Source organism: Theropithecus gelada, chromosome 5 (assembly GCF_003255815.1).
Source record: "Theropithecus gelada isolate Dixy chromosome 5, Tgel_1.0, whole genome shotgun sequence".
NCBI lineage: Eukaryota > Metazoa > Chordata > Mammalia > Primates > Cercopithecidae > Theropithecus > Theropithecus gelada.
The window spans coordinates 158,425,929-158,443,832 of NC_037672.1; the positions used below are offsets into that span (position 1 = coordinate 158,425,929).

Genomic DNA, 17,904 nt, shown 5'->3' on the forward strand with positions numbered 1-17,904 from the left:
CATTTTTATTGTAATGCCTTGACAATAATTGCGGCATTATAAAATAACTTACAGATGTCTAGGAATCAAAATCAAATATGCTGTCTTCTTTGATCTATTTTTAAAATGCTTCCTATTACAAGAAACAAGTACTCTTATGATAACTGTATATACAAAAAAAGACTTTAATAATTTACCCAAAGACACACACTTGTTTTATGTGACTTCAAGTATCTGTAAAATATACCATATATCTATTTTTGTCAAGCACATTTTATGTGTCAAATGAAACAGTGACTCATAAGAACATTATTCTTGATGGAGAATAATTACTGAGGGTATAAATTGCCAAAACCTAATAGAATACCTTTTTAAAGAGAAAATAATGTGGTTTTATATAATGAATTTCATCATGATTTTAATTAATTTGGAAGCTTCTATTCTATACTTTTGAGGGTGGCCTGGAGTGTTGTTATTATGTATTAAAAATTACTACAAACTAATAATGTTCATTGTGGTTATCGAAGTTAATACCTAAGAAAAAGTTGTTCCATATACTTTAAATTGATTTACATAGCACAGATTTGTGAGGTGAGTGCCAACTCTATTTCAAATATTGTATTGGAAGCATCTGACTCAGCAAGGTAAAATAACTCATCCAAATTTTCCCAGCAATTTACCATCAGAGCCAGATCTGTAGTATTTGGTCTCTGACTCGTTAGGTGTTATTCCTTCCATTACAATGATAAAATAAAATCAATTTTTAAAATGCTCAGAGAACTCTTGCCCAGAGGGAAGACAATATAATTAAATGTGTTTAATAGATATTATCACGCTTGTAATCCCAGCACTTTGGGAGGCTGAGGAGGGCAGATCACCTGAGGTCAGGAGTTCGTGACCAGCCTTGTCAACATGGTGAAACCCTGTCTCTACTAAAAACACAAAAATTAGCCAGGCATGGTGGCGGGCCCTGTAACCCCAGCTACTCGGGAGGCTAAGGCAGGAGAACTTCTTGAACCCTGGAGGCGGAGGTTGCGGTGAGCCGGGATCGCACCATTGAACTCCAGCCTGGGCAACAAGAGTGAAACTCCATCTCAAATAAATAAATATATAAATAAGTAAGTACTGATACGTCAAGACTACTTTCATTAACGACTGAATTATTATATTTAAAGGTGAAATATTTGAAGTGGAATAAAAATGGAGGGTATAGTTACACTGGAACTTCTCTAATAAACCCAAGTTTTAATGGAGCTCATGCAAAATATTTAAGGAGCAACAAGTTCTAAGAGAGAAAAAAGAAAATAAGTGGACTGCTTCATCCTTGAGTACAGAATTGAGATGGCTAAATTCCAGAATTACTTGAGGCTTTGAGACTGGCTTTCACAGGGTACAGTGACTTGGGTTCCTACAGGAAGCTATAATCAGGGAAGAGAAATTTTGTCTAAGGTGGGTTGTGAAGACAATTTTTGGCCATTGCTCACCAGGAGTGTAATGATGACTTTTAGACATTTTTCTCTTAATTTCATTTAACCACAATTGATGGACTATTTAAGTACCTGGGCAAACGCATTCTTCCCAGCCTTTGTGACTAGATGAAGAAAACCAATAACAATTGCAATAATATATGAAAATGGATACTGTTTATCGAGTGCTGATAATAACTAAAGAACTGATAACAACCCTACTGAGTATTAACAACTACTATACTCCTTTTTGTGATAAGAAGATTGTGCAGGGTAACTTTCCCTATTGTTTGTAAACTTGAAAGACTACATTTGAATCCAGGCCCTTCAAATGTAACCCAGATTTTAATATAATTTATTATATTCCCTTGATAAGGCACAGTTTTTATAAATATTCTTACTGTAAGTTAATCAGAGTTTATTATGTAAATTATATTTAACTGAGATTGTTTTTATTTATTTGATGTAATTTTATACTCTTAAAGCATTTCAATATATCACAATGAAACTTTCTGGTTATGTATCAGTAATTAATCAAGCTGATGAGGAGTGATAAATGTGTAATGGTAGCAGGCTTACACAAGAATATTGAAATACCATCAACTGAAATATTGAATCAAAATAAAAAAGGTAATTAATGATAGAAAAGATAATCAACAAATCTAATAATAATCAAGCAAAATTGTCACAATGTAAAAATAATTTAACTTAGTACCTTCTTCTCTCCATAATATGTTAGCTACTGCAGCATGTTGAAAGAAAAAGAAAAAGAAAAATGAGTAAAGAGAGCTTTTGCTATATAGTAATATAAATATTATCAAAGAGGTCAAAGTATCTGTGATAGAATGTGTATATAAACATAGTGAAGTTAATTCAGTGAGCTACTTTAAATTAACAAAACAATAGCATGTTGGAATTAACTAATAATGCTTTGTACATTTTTTGATATAGACAATTCTTATTTGGAATACAGATTTTGTTAATAAACAAAGAACATTTTACTCTGCATTAAAAAAACAGGAAGCTTAAGTTAGTTTAATTGAAATATATTTTTAGAGCAAGTTTTGGTAGTTAAAACTATTAGGCTGACAGTTTAAGCTACTAATAGAAAAAGTTATACTCTTAAATTTTGCAATAATCACAATATATAATATTTTTACATAATATGAAATACTCCTGAACAAGAAGAGTTCTTGTAAATCCAAGATCTTGAACCCCAAATTGGACTATTTTTAAGGAGTATATATTTTTACTGTTTTAAAACAGACAGAAATAGATCTAAGTATGCTTTGCTTCTTTCAGTACATACTGAATTGTCCTTGAACAACAGGTTTTAAAAATATTATATAGTGACTTAATCAGTAAAGAGCTAATATATTAAGATAGAAATTAAGAAAAAAAATCCAATTGAAATTATTCTGAAGGAAATGCCTGCCTCTTTAATAATTCAAAATTACAATAACACTATAAGTTCTTAAAGCAAAATCATAAAAGTGTAACTAATAGAAAATCTCATACACAGCAATTACTTCCAGCATTTTGACCATATTAAAACTTAATGAATTTTTTTTTCAACTGAACCCACATGTGTATGTTTCAGAGCCAAGAATGAAGTCTAGCACTCCTCACTTAGGCTTAAGGCCCGAGTCATGCAGTTTTTAGCATCTGCTATATTTCTTTAAAACATTAATTATCAATGGTAAACATTTACAATTTTTAGTTTTTTAATTCCTTAATGACATTTATCCAAACTTAAATACATGATGTGTGCATTCCTGTAGCACATTTTGTGCTGTTGTTCTTATGCCTGCAGTGCACTTTGAACAAATAAGAAAAAGTATAACTTTCAATTATGAGATGAATAAGTTCTGAACATGTAACGTACAATGTGGGTGGTGATGGATGTGTTAATTGTGATAATCATTACATAATATATACATCATCTTTTCATCTTAAACATATTCAATCTTTGTCAACTAAATATGTTATAAAATGACAAAAGGACAAATCCTATTCTCAAGGAGAGGTTATAGACACAGGAGGAAAGAGAACCATGAAAACAAATAGAAACAAACATGTAATAAATGAGGGGGAAGAAGCAAATTTCAAATTCAGCAAATGTGGACAAGACAGAATGATCATCTATGAAAAGAGGTTGGATACTGGAGGGACAGCTTCATTGAGATGCTGATGCACAAGAAATGTAATATTACCAAAGCTTTCAAGAGTGCTGTGTAGTGTAGGGGGCTAGAGAGGTTATTCCACACATGACAAAAAGAAAATATGTTCAAGGTATATCAACCAGAAACATCAGAACATATTGAGTGAATGTGTCAAGTAATTTGGTATATTTGGCGTGTAAGATTGGTTTAAAAAGATAAAGCTGGATAATTTATTCATGATAACATCAAGTAAGTCTGCACACACAATGCAAAAGAAATTGACTTTTTTGTAGTTTTAGGAAAGGTTGAACTATGATTAGCCTTATACTTCTTTCTCTGGCCTATAAAAAAACAACAAAGCATGTATTTCCTTATATCTCCCTCCACTCACTTAGTACCAATTGAGTACCTAGCATGTGTTAGATGTATTCAGCACTACCATACACAGGTTAGAACAGGCAATCTCTGGCCCATAGAGTCTATATTCTAATTGGGCAGACAAAAAGTAATCAAATGATGACAGAAAAAAATTCAAAGTTATGAATTTAGTGTGTTACAGAAGAGAAAAACATAGTAATGTGAATGCATTTGTTGGGTGGATTAGACATTGTTAAACAGGGCGAACTTCTCTAATTATGATCAAGGTGAAGTAAGTAAGAGTAAACTAAGTGGAAGGTATGATTCAATTTCCAGATAGGAAAAAAGCATGTGAAAAATTCTAGTGGCATATCAAAGCACCGTTATTTTAAAGGAGTAAGGACATTAGAACTAAGGACAGAGACATTTTTAAGATTGGCAGTCATTTAGGAATAAATACCAAAAAGTACAGACTTTGTAATACTAATATCAGATAAGATAAAATTCAAGTCACTACATACTGAATTTCAAATTACATAAGCTGAAACATAGTATTAAAATAGGAGGCAGAAACTGTTAAGGTTGGATGTAAAATAAATAAATCCACAATCATGGTCTGTTTCTTTAACATATCACTCTCAGTATTTGAAAAATGAAGAAAAATAAAGACAAAGTTTCAACAATACAATTATCAACATTGAATTACGGTATTTACAATGATTGTTTTACTACACAAACAGAAAGCATTTGCCAATTTTATTGACAGATCTACAAGGGTGGCCACAAAGGAAACTACAAAACAAAAAGCCTGGTTCTACTCTGCAAATATGTTCCAATAAGCAGAGATTGTTTCTGCATTTTCAGACAACAAAGTAAACATGCAAATATGCAAATCTTCAAACCCACAAAATTCATCAATAAATTGAATATTTTTAAAAACCAAATATAACCACAATTTATATAAAACATAACAAAAAAAAAAAGAAAATTAACCATGTGGGCCCAAACAGTGTTAGAAAAAGGATAATGCATGGACTGAACTGAAGCACTACTGACCAAACAAGACAGACAGACAGAGAGAGAGAGACAGGAAGAGGAGGAGGAGGAGAAAGAGGGCCTTTTGATGGGTCGGGGGGAGTAGGGAGAGGGTCAGGAAAAATAACTAATGGGTACTTGGCTTAATACCAGGGTGATTCCTCAAAGACCTTAAAAAAAAATTGTTTGACACAGCAATCCCATTACTGAGTATATACCCAAATGTATATAAATGTATATAAATCATTCCATTATAAAGACACATGCACACATATATTCATTGCAGCACTATTCGCAATAGCAAAGATATGGAATCAACCTAAATGCCCATCAATGGTAGATTGGGTAAAGAAAATATGGAATATGTATACCATGGAATACTATGCAGCCATCAAAAATAATGGAATCATGTCCTTTGCAGGAACTTGAATGGAGCTAGAGGCCATTATCCTTAGCAAACTAATGCAGGAACAGAAAAAGAAATACCACGTGTTCTCACTTATAAGTGGGAGTTAAATGGTGAGAAGACATGGAAACATAAAAGAGAACACACTGAGGCCTATTGGAGTATGGTGGATAGGAGGAGGGAGCATATAAAGAAAAGTAACTCATGGGCACTAGATGAATACTTGGATGATGAAGTAATCTGTACAACAAACCCCCATGACACACATTTACCTGTGTAACAAATCTGAATATGTACCCCTGAACTTAAAATTTTAACAAAAAGAAATTAATTTAATACATCATATTAGTTTGTCAGTTAAGGACTGTCAATATAATTTAACCAAATAAAAATGCAATCTGATAAAATACATAGCATATTACTAAGTATAATATAAATTCTCGTAGTAAACTAATAAACTAAGAATAGAGTTTTTTCATTAATTTAAATAATGAATTTAAATTAATAAATAAATTAATAAAAAACTAACATATGCCAGAATAATAAATAAGTGATCATCAATGGATGATTGGATAAAGAACGTATTACACACACACACACACTCACACACACACACGGAATACTACTCAGTCATAAAAGGAAATGAAATCTTGTCTTTTGCAGTAACATGGATGGAACCACAGGCCAGTATCCTAAACAAAATAACCCAGAAATAGAAATTCAAATATTGAATATTCTCACTTACAAGTGAGAGCTAGAAAATGGGTACACATGGACATAAAAAAGAAATAATAGACATTAGTGGTAGGGTTGGAAGTGGGCGAGGAATAAAAGGTGACATATTGGGTACAATGTTTACTATTCAGGTGATAGTTACACTAAAAGTCTAGACGTCACCACTAGGCAATAAATCCATGTAACAAAACTGCACTTGTACTCCCTAAATCTATAAAAGTGAATTTTTTTAAATAGATAAATTACTAAATGGAGAATCAAAATATTGAATTATGATTATTTGAAATGAATTTTTCATGAGTTGAGCAATTAATCTAAGAAACAAATATAAATTGTATAAATAGTATAAATAGAAGACAATCAAAATTTGAAGTCAAAATGAGTCACAAAAGATTAAAGTAAAAGTACAAATGAAGTTCATAAGATCTATTATTTAGCAAGATACAAGATAAATATCCAATTTCTATATTTTTCTTCTGTAAGAATAAGACGCAAAATAAAATTTTGTTTACAATAGCTTAAAAGCATAATATATTGATGGTTTACTAGAATATAGAAATTGTAGCAAATTAAATGTAACAGCCACTAAAAATAAGCTAGATGGGAATATAAACTATTCCTAGATGAAGGCAACAAATACTGTGTAGATAAAATGTATTCTGCAATTAGTTAACTTAAAAATCATACATATTGTTATTGTCTTTTTAAAACATATTCCATTTTATATACAGAGTTAGAACGTGTATTAAATTAAAAAAAAACCTCAAATTTAATTGCCCTGGTATAATAATACATTCTCTGTTTGTTTCTTTGTTAGTTTGGGAGTTGGTTGTTTGTTGCCCAGGCTAGAGTGGAATGGCGAGATCTCAGCTCACTGCCATCTCCATGCACTGGGTTCAAGAGATTCTCCTACCTCAGCCTCTCGAATAGCTGGGATTACAGGCTCCTGCCACCACATCCAGCTTTTTTTTTTTTTTTTTTTTTTTTTTGTATTTTTAGTAGAGACGGGATTTCACCATGTTGTTCAGGCTGGTCTCAAACTCCTGACCTGAGGTGATCCACCCACCTTGGTCGCCCAGAGTGCTTGGATTACAAGCATATAATGCATTTTTTCATGTCTTTTCATTATTTTTCTGATTTTCATATAAATACCTACATATATGGAAATGTAGCTGATAAAATATATAAATATATGATATATAAATATAATTTTTCATGCCTTTTATTCATTTGTTATAACATACCTAATCCAGCCTTTATACATGGTTTAAATAGTTTCATCACATGAATTTCTGCTTTTTAAAAATATTATGATTTACTTCTTCATTAATTCTAACCTAGTACCAATATCAGAGGCTAGCATAAGTAATAGAAGCTCAATAAATATCATTGACATTTATCAGTCATACAGGTGTATGTGTATGTGTGTTTGTGTGTGTATGTGATCACTGTGATGACCATCCCGCTAAGTAGTTATTACCAGTAGTACATGTCCCTGCAAGCAGTATGAGAACCTTTAAAACATTTGATATACGCCAGGTTGATTTCCAAAAGATTGTCACCAGCATCACTAGTGATCTGTGAAATTATTCATTTCAAACACTTCAGGTGAACTATTATTGTATGCATGTGTGTGTGTGCATGACCGTGTGAACAAGTTAACTAAATGTGAATATATATATGTAATATATATATAAATTAAAATAATAATGTATTATATATTACATTTGTAAATATATATTAGTTGGTTATCAGTGATATTGAATATATTTGGAAATATTTGGAGAAAACTTTTACCTTCTGCTTATGTCCTCAGCTCCTTGTTTTCTATTAGAGTATTGCCATATACATTTTACATTTTTAACAGTTGCTTATATATTGGAATGGCTTTGTTTCACCACATTAATTTATCCTTCAGACAATAGAAACACCTACATATAATAAATTCAGGCTTAAATATGCCACTACTGTGATATATATATGTGTGTTAATTTATTATATGTAAATATATGTATTTACATATTTTTTATCAATGTCCTTAGTATGTGTGTGTATTTATACACACACTAAGTATATATGTATAGTGAATTTATATGTAATTTATTAGATATATTTACACATATAAAAATATATTTAATTATAATAAATTATAATTTATATATAATAAATTATATATACACACACTAAGTATATATATATAGTGAATTTATTATATGTAAATATATACATACATACACACACACACACACACACTCTTACACTTGTTTTTTTCCTCAATGTCCTTAGTATAGCACATAGGGGCTTCCATGATATGTCCTTGTCATCTTCAATTCACATTCCAAACATCAAGACTTTTTGAATCTCTTTATTTTAAGGGATATCCTTACCAGAAATCTCCACCTAGTTTTCTCTCCAGTCACCTTTTAAGGCCCACGCTCTGTTGCCCAGGCTGGAGTATAGTGGCGTGATCTCTGCTCAATGCAACCTCCACTTTCCAGGTTCAAGCGATTCTTGTGCCTCAGCCTCTTGAGTAGCTGGGATTACAGGTGTGTGCCACCACACCTGGCTAATTTTTATATTTTTCATAGAGATGGGGCTTCACCATGTTGACCAGACTGGTCTCAAACTCTTGACCTCAGGTAATCTGCCTGCCTCAGCTTCCCAAATTGTTGGGATTACAGGCATGAGCTACCATGCCTGGCCGACCCAGCTTAGTTTTCACACTATAGTTAGTTTGTCTGGACCAAGACTTTGGACTAAATAACTTTTCCTTTCACACATGGAGCTCTGTGAAACAACTAACGTACTCAGTATGCAATAAAAATTATCTGCTTTGGTATCTTTTATTCATAATTGAACAATAAAACCGTCAAAGTTATAAACCACTTAATTTAATATGTATTCACTACATAACTGAAATGTAAAGTTTTTTTTGAAGATAATATACACCTTATAATGAAAATGTGGCTCAGTGGAATAGGCGGCTGACAGGAGTGACTGAAATCTTTATTAGTGCTTTTCAGCAAATTGCCTTATTTTCTATGTTAGAATCTTACACTTATTTTCAAAGTGATAGATCTCATATTAAATATGCTTTCACTGTAAAGAAATGTATGTGGAGAGCTGAATGATGCTATATAAGCAACAGCAATAAGGTAGTTACCTATATAACAGCATGCTGTACTATGCAGAGCTACTTTTCTTGGCTATTCATGTGTAAATTGTCTGAATTTTATATTAAATATATATATATATTTTTTGCTTGTGCTTCTCCTTGTCTGAAAGTTTCAGGTTTTCACCATTGCAAATCATTTTTTGATAAAGTGAATTTATATAATGATAACATTTAAAGTAGACGTTTTATTGACTGCTTTCTTTTTGGATTTAAGAAACTGACTTAATTTCAGCAGGCAAATAAAAAAGGGCAACCTTAAAAGAAAAATGTGGATAAAGTGTAATCTGTAAAAAACGTATGGATAGTGCTATGGTAGTTGAAATTTCTTTGAATATACATATGGAGAATGAACTAAGACATTTAAACTATGCTATTTTTAGGCTAGAAACAACATTTGATATGTCAAGTACATTGCCTGCCATATGCCAAATTCAAAGCCACTTTCAAATGAACCTGTCATTCTTTGGAAATTAATTGAAGATGGTTTCCCCCTGTGACCACACAGGGTTTTAACCTAATGTCTTAACATAAGCTGATTAGGCTGTAGTGCCTGGCTTACATTAGGGCATGCAATACAGAAATTAGCCAGAAAACTGTGGCTTTAGTTTTGAAAAAGTGATGAGATGCGATAATCAGATTCTTTTGGGAGGTAACTGGAATCAAGAAATGACACCTGAAAAGCAGAGATCAGAGGGAACAGGAGCATTAAGAATGCATAGCAACAGGCACGATAGCGTGGTATAGTCAGGACTATGATAACTTGTGACTCAAGAAGGTGTGACATGGAAGAAGAGTCCACGCAACCCAGGAGAGAGGCAAGAAATGTCAGAAGCTGTCTATGGAATGCAGGTTTCCATGTTCTGAATGTGGATGCATCTCTGACTGCTTCACATTGCCAGTTTCAAGTTCACCTCAGTTTTCAAATAATCCATTACTTAATCAAACAATATAAGTCTACTCCTGACAATCAAATTAGTCTCATTGAATCCACGACAAGGTAAGAATTGTTGTTAAGTCAAAAGACTAAAGCCACCACAGAAATAAACAAATAAAAACAACATTCATCTTTCCTTCCTTCCGATGACAAACCAAGCAAACAAAGTATGCAGTGGTTACGTCATAGTATGTAACAAATTGTCTCAAACTTAGTGGCTGAAAACAACAATAAACCTTTATGGTCTTCGCGAATATAGCTTGGCTGGGAGGGTTCTTTCTCAGTGTATTTCATGAGGTTACATTCATCTGAAGGCTTGTCTTCGGCTGGAAGATCCACTTCTTAAGGGGCTCATTTATATGACTGGCAATTTGGTGCTGGTGGTTAGCAGGAGGCCTCAGTTTTTTATTCCCTGGGCTTCTGCCCAAGGCTGCTTAAGTGTCCTCACATTCTGTCACTGGGTTTCTCCCAGAATGTGTGATCCAAAAAATCGAGGCAGAAGCCATCATGCCCTTTATGACCTGGTGTCAGAAGAAAGTCACCTTCACCTCCATCCTGCTTTATGTATGATAGAGACATTTACTGTTTCAATGTGGGAAGACATTGCAAGGGTGTGTATTGCAGGAGATGATGGTAACTAGTTAATCTTGGACACCATAGTCTTAGAGTAAGAAATTGCTAATAAGAAAACATAACCTTCCAAACAACTTTTCTAGCTAACATCCTCCTAGCCAGATTGGCAACACCTAAACTTCTCATTATATATACATACTAAGCCTACCACTCTCAGAAAGTGACTTGATTTTGATAATTATTCACACAAATGTGTGTGGTTTTTTTTTACATAATAAATGATAAACAGTGACGTAATAAAAGAATAGTGGGTAATTAGCTGCAGATAAATAGGGAAGAAATGTTGCCTTCTGACTCACTTATACTGTATTATTTTAAGTATGTGGCAAGCAAAGTAAAATAACTTCTGTTTTTGGTTTAACTTCTTCATTTAGAAAATATACCCTAGGGATAAGACAATTTAAAAATGAAATGATTATAATATATATTAAGTGCCTGGCACATAATCAGTTGTTCAATAGATGTTGGTTATGCAGCCATATATATCCTAGGTGGAACTCAAGATGATCATACATATAAAACTAAATTAATAGAAAAGTATCCAAAATAAAACATTGCAAAAAAAGTACACCTTAACCTTTAGTTAGGGCTATATGAGAACTCTCCTTATCATTGCAGAGAACATAATCATTAGAGAAGTAGAAAGCTACTTAGATATTAATTAGCATATGCTCAAGAAAAAAATTAAGATGGTAAAGGTTTAAAGCTTTCTTTAAAGTTGCTGTAATATACCAAAATTTTTTTTAAGGACATTATTTCAAATAATTGTATTCCTACTACATATTCTGAGCTCCTCACTGTTTAATATTTATTTAAGTGCATTTGAAATATATAATATATATAAGGTTAACATATAAATATAATTGTATTTATAATATACAATAAAATAGCCCATATTTGAAGGAAATTGACTACTTTAAAACAGTATTTATTAAGAAAAATTGCTAGATATTTTGTGAGGGAAATTATAAATTATAACAAAAAACATCAAAGATATTGTGTATGCTGCTATGTAGGTATTCTGGGTAAATACATAGTTCATAATTCAACTAAATTGGCTTATCTTTGAAGACATAGAGGAGTAAAGACATCCTATACTCTACCATACCAACTAATTCTATGTGCTTGGAACAAAGGAAAAACTAACCTAGAACTGAAGTTTTCTTTAAAGTACTTAAAATATATCTTAGTTCTTGAACAAGTTTGTGATAGAGAACCCAGACATCTGTGTTATGCAGTAAGAATTTTGATATCAAAAATTGAAGAATTACAAAACAATAATTTCTTTCATAAACAAAGTTTAAACATGGCAGAATTTAAGATCTTGAATTAAAATGTATCCTGGTGATCCCAAGAAGATGGATTAATTGTAGAATTAATTTGCTATTTTATTTATTTGTTAAGTCATCCTGTTGAATTAGAGTATTTGGCACTGGCCAACTCATCTTCAGCCTGGGGTGTCTCTAAATCTTTTATCCTTGGATATTTTTTCCTTCTCTGTGATTCAATTTTGAAAGTAGCACTTACTCAAAAAAAATTAGTCTCCTTGTTTTACTTGCACTAGTAGGGAGGGAATGGCAGCTTCTGCTTAAAATTACATACTAAGCTCTAGATGTTTTGATCCCAACTCTTCAGTGTTACCACTTACAGTATCTGTTCTCCTAAAAAGTTTGGTGGATAGGCTTGTAGTTAGTATAATTTACCTATCTTGCTAGATGAATTAAGTGAAACTCATGGTGATTTGAATATTACAAATCAGTTCAATATTTTTAAAGAGAGATGAAAATATTGAAATTATAAAAATGTCTCGAGTCATCCACAGTGTTTTTTTTTCCTGTAATTACTCACATGCATCTTACACTAATATTAATACATTAAATCCTCTGGTCATAATGCTACCTGATTTGAAATCTCTATTCTGTCACAAGCCTTAAGTCTTCTTCATATTCCTAAGTGCCTGTAAACCAGTTTGAGAATCACAATTTTTCTCTTTAGTTTAGAAGGAAAAATTAAAGCATAGAAAAGTAACATCAATATCTAAGCCTGGTCAAAGAAAAACAGGTTATGAATTTGGAGGTACTGCCAACATTATTTTATCATTTCTTGTCTTCTTTGTTTGAAACATTATTGCTCCTACTAAGGGCTGTCTCACTAACTCAAATTGTTACAATGGAGAAACACATACTGGAATATGACAAATATGCTTGTTCTCCCCTAGTCCTACCTTCCCTCTCTCTCCCCTTCATTTCAGTCTCCACTCCCATACAATAAGGTTACTATATTAATAAGACAGAGCGATGCCAGCTATTCTTCCTTCCATTGTCAACACTGAAACAAGGGCAGAACAAGCAACAGATAGCAGCTGCAGTTATTGGCACAGAGAAAAAGAGAATGGGGTCAAAGATGCTCAGCAGAGAAATGACAGAGATAGCAAGAAAATTAGGCCAAGTAGCAGCAGTGTAGCCAACTGTGGCTGTGATAAGAATGAACGTAGGCACTGAAATGTGAGAGCATTTCCAGCTGACACCTTCTGATATCACAGAGACTCCACACACATGTAAACTTTAATTACTGCTCACTCTTGAAAATAAAATGTGGTCAAGAAAGACTTTGATAATAGGATATAAAAAGGCTTTTCCTCCTGTATTATGTAATGTTGATTAAGTATATATATTTACTAATAAAATATATATTTTACTAATAAAAATATATTTTGCTTATATATATAACTAATTATATATTGTGTATATATATAATTTTTTTTACTAACATTTCCTTGAAACATATCTTTCCCACACTTACTATACAAGACAAACAGCAAAGAAAAATTATCAGATTTAAAAAAACTATAGATATTAGGCTCTTGGAGAATCTTTCAAACTTGAGGATGAAATGTTTCATGTGAATGTGACATTGTAAAATAATACCTAGATACAAGAATAAACAGTCAAGCAGTTGGTTGTCATAGTGCTAATAAAAGTATAAATGATTCCTAAAATATTTGAAGTTTAACATATTTTTACATTAAATACAAACATAAAATATCTCATTTATTATGTTTTCTAAAATAGTCCTATATCTAGAATATTGTGCTATTATTTTTACCCATTTGAATATGTTTTATCCACTATTTAATACACTTGAGAAAATTTTAAAGCTAATAATCATCGACCTGGAATAATAACAATAATGACAACTAGAAGAAACATTTATGGAGCCCTCATTTTGTGCTAGACATTGCCAAGTATTTTAGAACATTGGATCTACTAAAATTTCACTTGTATAAATGTCTCTAATCAAGTTAATTTCTAAAATAGCTTAATATACAAAAGCAAAATAAAGCAAGCACGTGTTAAAAAGTATAAGAGAGTAATCAAACACGGTATAGTAAGATAATAATGTTCTAAAAGTAAATTGACAAGCAGAACATCTACTTTTTTTAAGTACTATACGAAATATTTTCGGGTTAGGCTCTGTAGCCAAAATTGTCTTTCTGGCCAAACCTGTACCAATCTTATGTATATATAGGCAGGAAGGAAAGGATGCTCAGTGAACCACAAAGGCATGAAAAACGGACAGCAGATTATCTTCTATCTATTATAATAAGTTCTTTCCAGTGTCAGTTTTGCTCCAATTTAATGCTTATAATTTAATAGGCATAAGAGGCCTAAGGCATAATTTAGTCTTTATTTTGATATAATCATATACTATGAAAAATAAGATTTTGTGAATGCACTGCTTTTATTCCTGGAAGTTCACATAGGCTGATAAGCCAGGTAACACTATCTTTTAGGAAATTCTATTGTGCAAAATAATATTCAACAGATGGATAAAGGAAGATAATTGAAAACCCATATTAACTGAATTCCAGCAGCATGGTGTAATGAGTTTCCACAATACATATTTCCCCTTAAGATTAAATAGTAAACTACAAGACAATTTGTCTTATAAACTTTGCTGGGAATTGAAATTTGAATTAAACCTACCTTGGTAATAAATAAAATACTCAAATGCCTACTATATGTAAAAAATAAAATCCAGCATAAAAATGCTTATTGTGGTATCTCCAGGATAAAAACTAAATAATGAATATGTAGAAAATAACTTTTACCTTTGAAGGGTAAACCGAAAATAAAATTCGACGGTCCCCAACCATCTGAATGGACTTCCTCCTCAGCCAGGACTCTTAAAATTTAACCTGAGAGGCTGTTTCAGGGCATGATGGGAGGTGGGGATGGAACATGCCTCATTATAACCCTCTGACATTAATGTCAACACAGACTTTAAGTCTAGTAAGAAAAATTTTACATCCTATTCTTTCTGAAGCTTGTTAGCTAAAAGCTTCATCTGCATAGTAAAACTTTGGTCTCTAAAACATCTTATCGCAACCAAGACAGTCCTTTCTATTGATCCCAGGTCTTTAGACAAACTCAACCAACAACCAGAAAATGTTTAAATTTACCTATATAGCCTGGTAGCCCACCCCCCTCACTCTGACTTTGGATTGTCCTGCCTTTCTAGAGCAAATCAATGTATTTCTTGAACGTGTTTGATTGATGTCTCATGCCTCCCCAGAATGTATAAAACCTAGCTGTACCCTGATCACCCGGGGAACATGTTCTCTTGACCTCCTGAGGGCTGTGTCATGGCCATGGTCACTCATATTTAGATCAGAATAAATCTCTACAGATATTTTACAGAGTTTGACTCTTTTCATTGACAGAGAAATATAGCTTGTATATGTTTTCTAATTTGGCTTTTTTCCGTTCATACACTTCAATGTCTTTCTTAATCAGATTGTACATCATAATACATTCTTGTCTAGTATTGTAAATATTTTTATAATCATATGTTACACAAAGTTAACCAAACCCATCATGTATTAATATTTCCTGGCCTGGACGTGGTGGCTCAAACCTGTAATCCTAGCACTTTGGGAGGCCAAGATGGGTGGATCATGAGGTCAGGAGATCGAGACCATCCTAGCTAACATGGTGAAACTCCGTCTTTGCCAAAAATACAAAAATTAGCCGGAGGTGGTGGCAGGCAGACGCCTGTAATACCAGCTACTAGGGAGGCTGAGGCAGGAGAATCGCTTGAACTTGGAAGGGGCAGGTTGCCGTAAGCCGAGATCATGCCACTGCACTCTAGCCTGGGCAACAGAACGAGACTCTGTCTCAAAAAAAGAAAAAAAAAAAAATGTCCTGGATCTTTCCTAGGCTCGATATTCTCTTAAATCTCCAGCTATGGAAGTGTCACTACAACCATCAAAGATCAGCTCAATGTTCATTACCTCAATAGAGACTACTTGTTTCTGTGTCTGCAGTCTCATCTCGCTTCCCTTATGTGCATATAACAGCAATTATTTTATTCTACTATGTATTATTGTTGCCCTTCATTCCTACCTGCACTCAACTTCCTTTCTGAAAGAAGGACTTCAAGACTTTCTGAAAATAGAGAATTGATGTATTCAGTGTTGACCACATGCTAGCCACCTGTTTCTTTGTTCCTCAAGAAATACTGAAAAGGTGAAAGCATAAATGAACAAACCCATTGTTCTCTGCAGAATTTTTATTCTCCTAACCATAAAAGCTCTTAGTCACCTTCCAAACGATGTAAATTACTCTCTTCTAATGTACAATTAAGAAATAGTTAAGTCAAGGGTAATACTCCCTTGGTATTCACTTACTTTGTAAGGTAACTAGCTTTACACACATTTGAATTACAGAAGTCAAATAATTATAGCCATTTCGAAGTGTATGCATGAAATTAAATCAGTTTGGTTCAATACAAATATTCAATTCAAATACAAAAAAATATACAGCAAAATATTCAATCCATGGGAGGTTCTTCCTAAACAGTTTCTGTATGTATGGGAATATAATGTGACTCTAATGTGTGAGATTGCCGGCTCTCAAGGCAAAGGCAAAATTAACTCTAATGGATAATGCCAAAATGCTTTCCAAAGGGCGGTAAAACGAATACTACTGCTGGCAATGTAGGACAATTCCTATGTTTTCATATCTCACCAAGTCTTGGTAATATGCAACTTTTTAACTTTTGGTATTATAGTGGATGTGAAATAGCATTCTCTAGTATTTTAGATATTTCTCTATTATTTTAAGGTATGTTTTCTTCATAATTAACGAGGATTAGCATCTTTACATAATTCGTAGTGATACTTCATTTTTCCTTGTCTTTGAAATGCCTTCTTAAACTTATAGGCTAGTTTTTGGGGGGTTGACTTTATTTATTTATGATAATGAGTTTCTGTCAGTTATTTGTGTTGACAATAACTTTAGGCAAATTTTTAGGATTATAACTTCTTAATCATACAGGGTCCTCTGGTGTTTTCTTTTGCATTGTGAAACATAACTCTGAAATTACATTTTGACATTAATATTAGTATAATTATAACTTGCACGATAATGGCTGAACTATGTATATTATACACACACAGAATCCTGACTTTATGGTAAGAAATTATATTTACAAACACATTTTAACCTGTTAGGGCATGTTTGAGATAAAAGTAGAAATATTTTATTCATTAATAATCTGATTCTATTAAAATTTCACTACTGTAGAATGTTTCCAAAGGTATTATTCTTTATACCAGAGTTGAGTATGACCATATGTATTAAACAGACAGTACATTAATTTAGGGGAAAGATATTCAAATGGGCCTACCATTTTACTGCATGAGATAGAAAAGTATCTTTAAAGACATTTCCTATTTAACAACATTTCATATTTAACATAAATATAAAATGCACATATAGTTGGGATATAAAGCAAATAAGGAGGAAGAACAAGAATCAAACTGTCTGACTTACTCTATCCGACTCATTCAGACACAGTCAGCCTTTATCAGAATTCAGGTATTTGGGTAAACAGGACAAAGGAAACACAGTTGTATAATCTGGGCTGTTGGCACACAGTTAATAAAAATATATGGCATAAATTAGACTTCACAAAACTTTGAGAAAACACCTCACTTCACCCCCTTACCCCAGAGTCTG

The 17,904-nt window shown here is 32.6% G+C and overlaps 1 protein-coding gene across 1 annotated transcript in view; it reads right to left on the reverse strand.

The window, feature by feature from the left end:
* FSTL5 (follistatin like 5) overlaps nucleotides 1-17,904 on the reverse strand; it is a 268,181-nt gene that overhangs the window by 117,045 nt on the left and 133,232 nt on the right. The window contains exon 6 of the mRNA XM_025385806.1: nucleotides 2,161-2,187. Coding sequence (XP_025241591.1) covers nucleotides 2,161-2,187 — 27 coding nt within the window. The remainder of the gene's footprint in view (nucleotides 1-2,160; nucleotides 2,188-17,904) is intronic.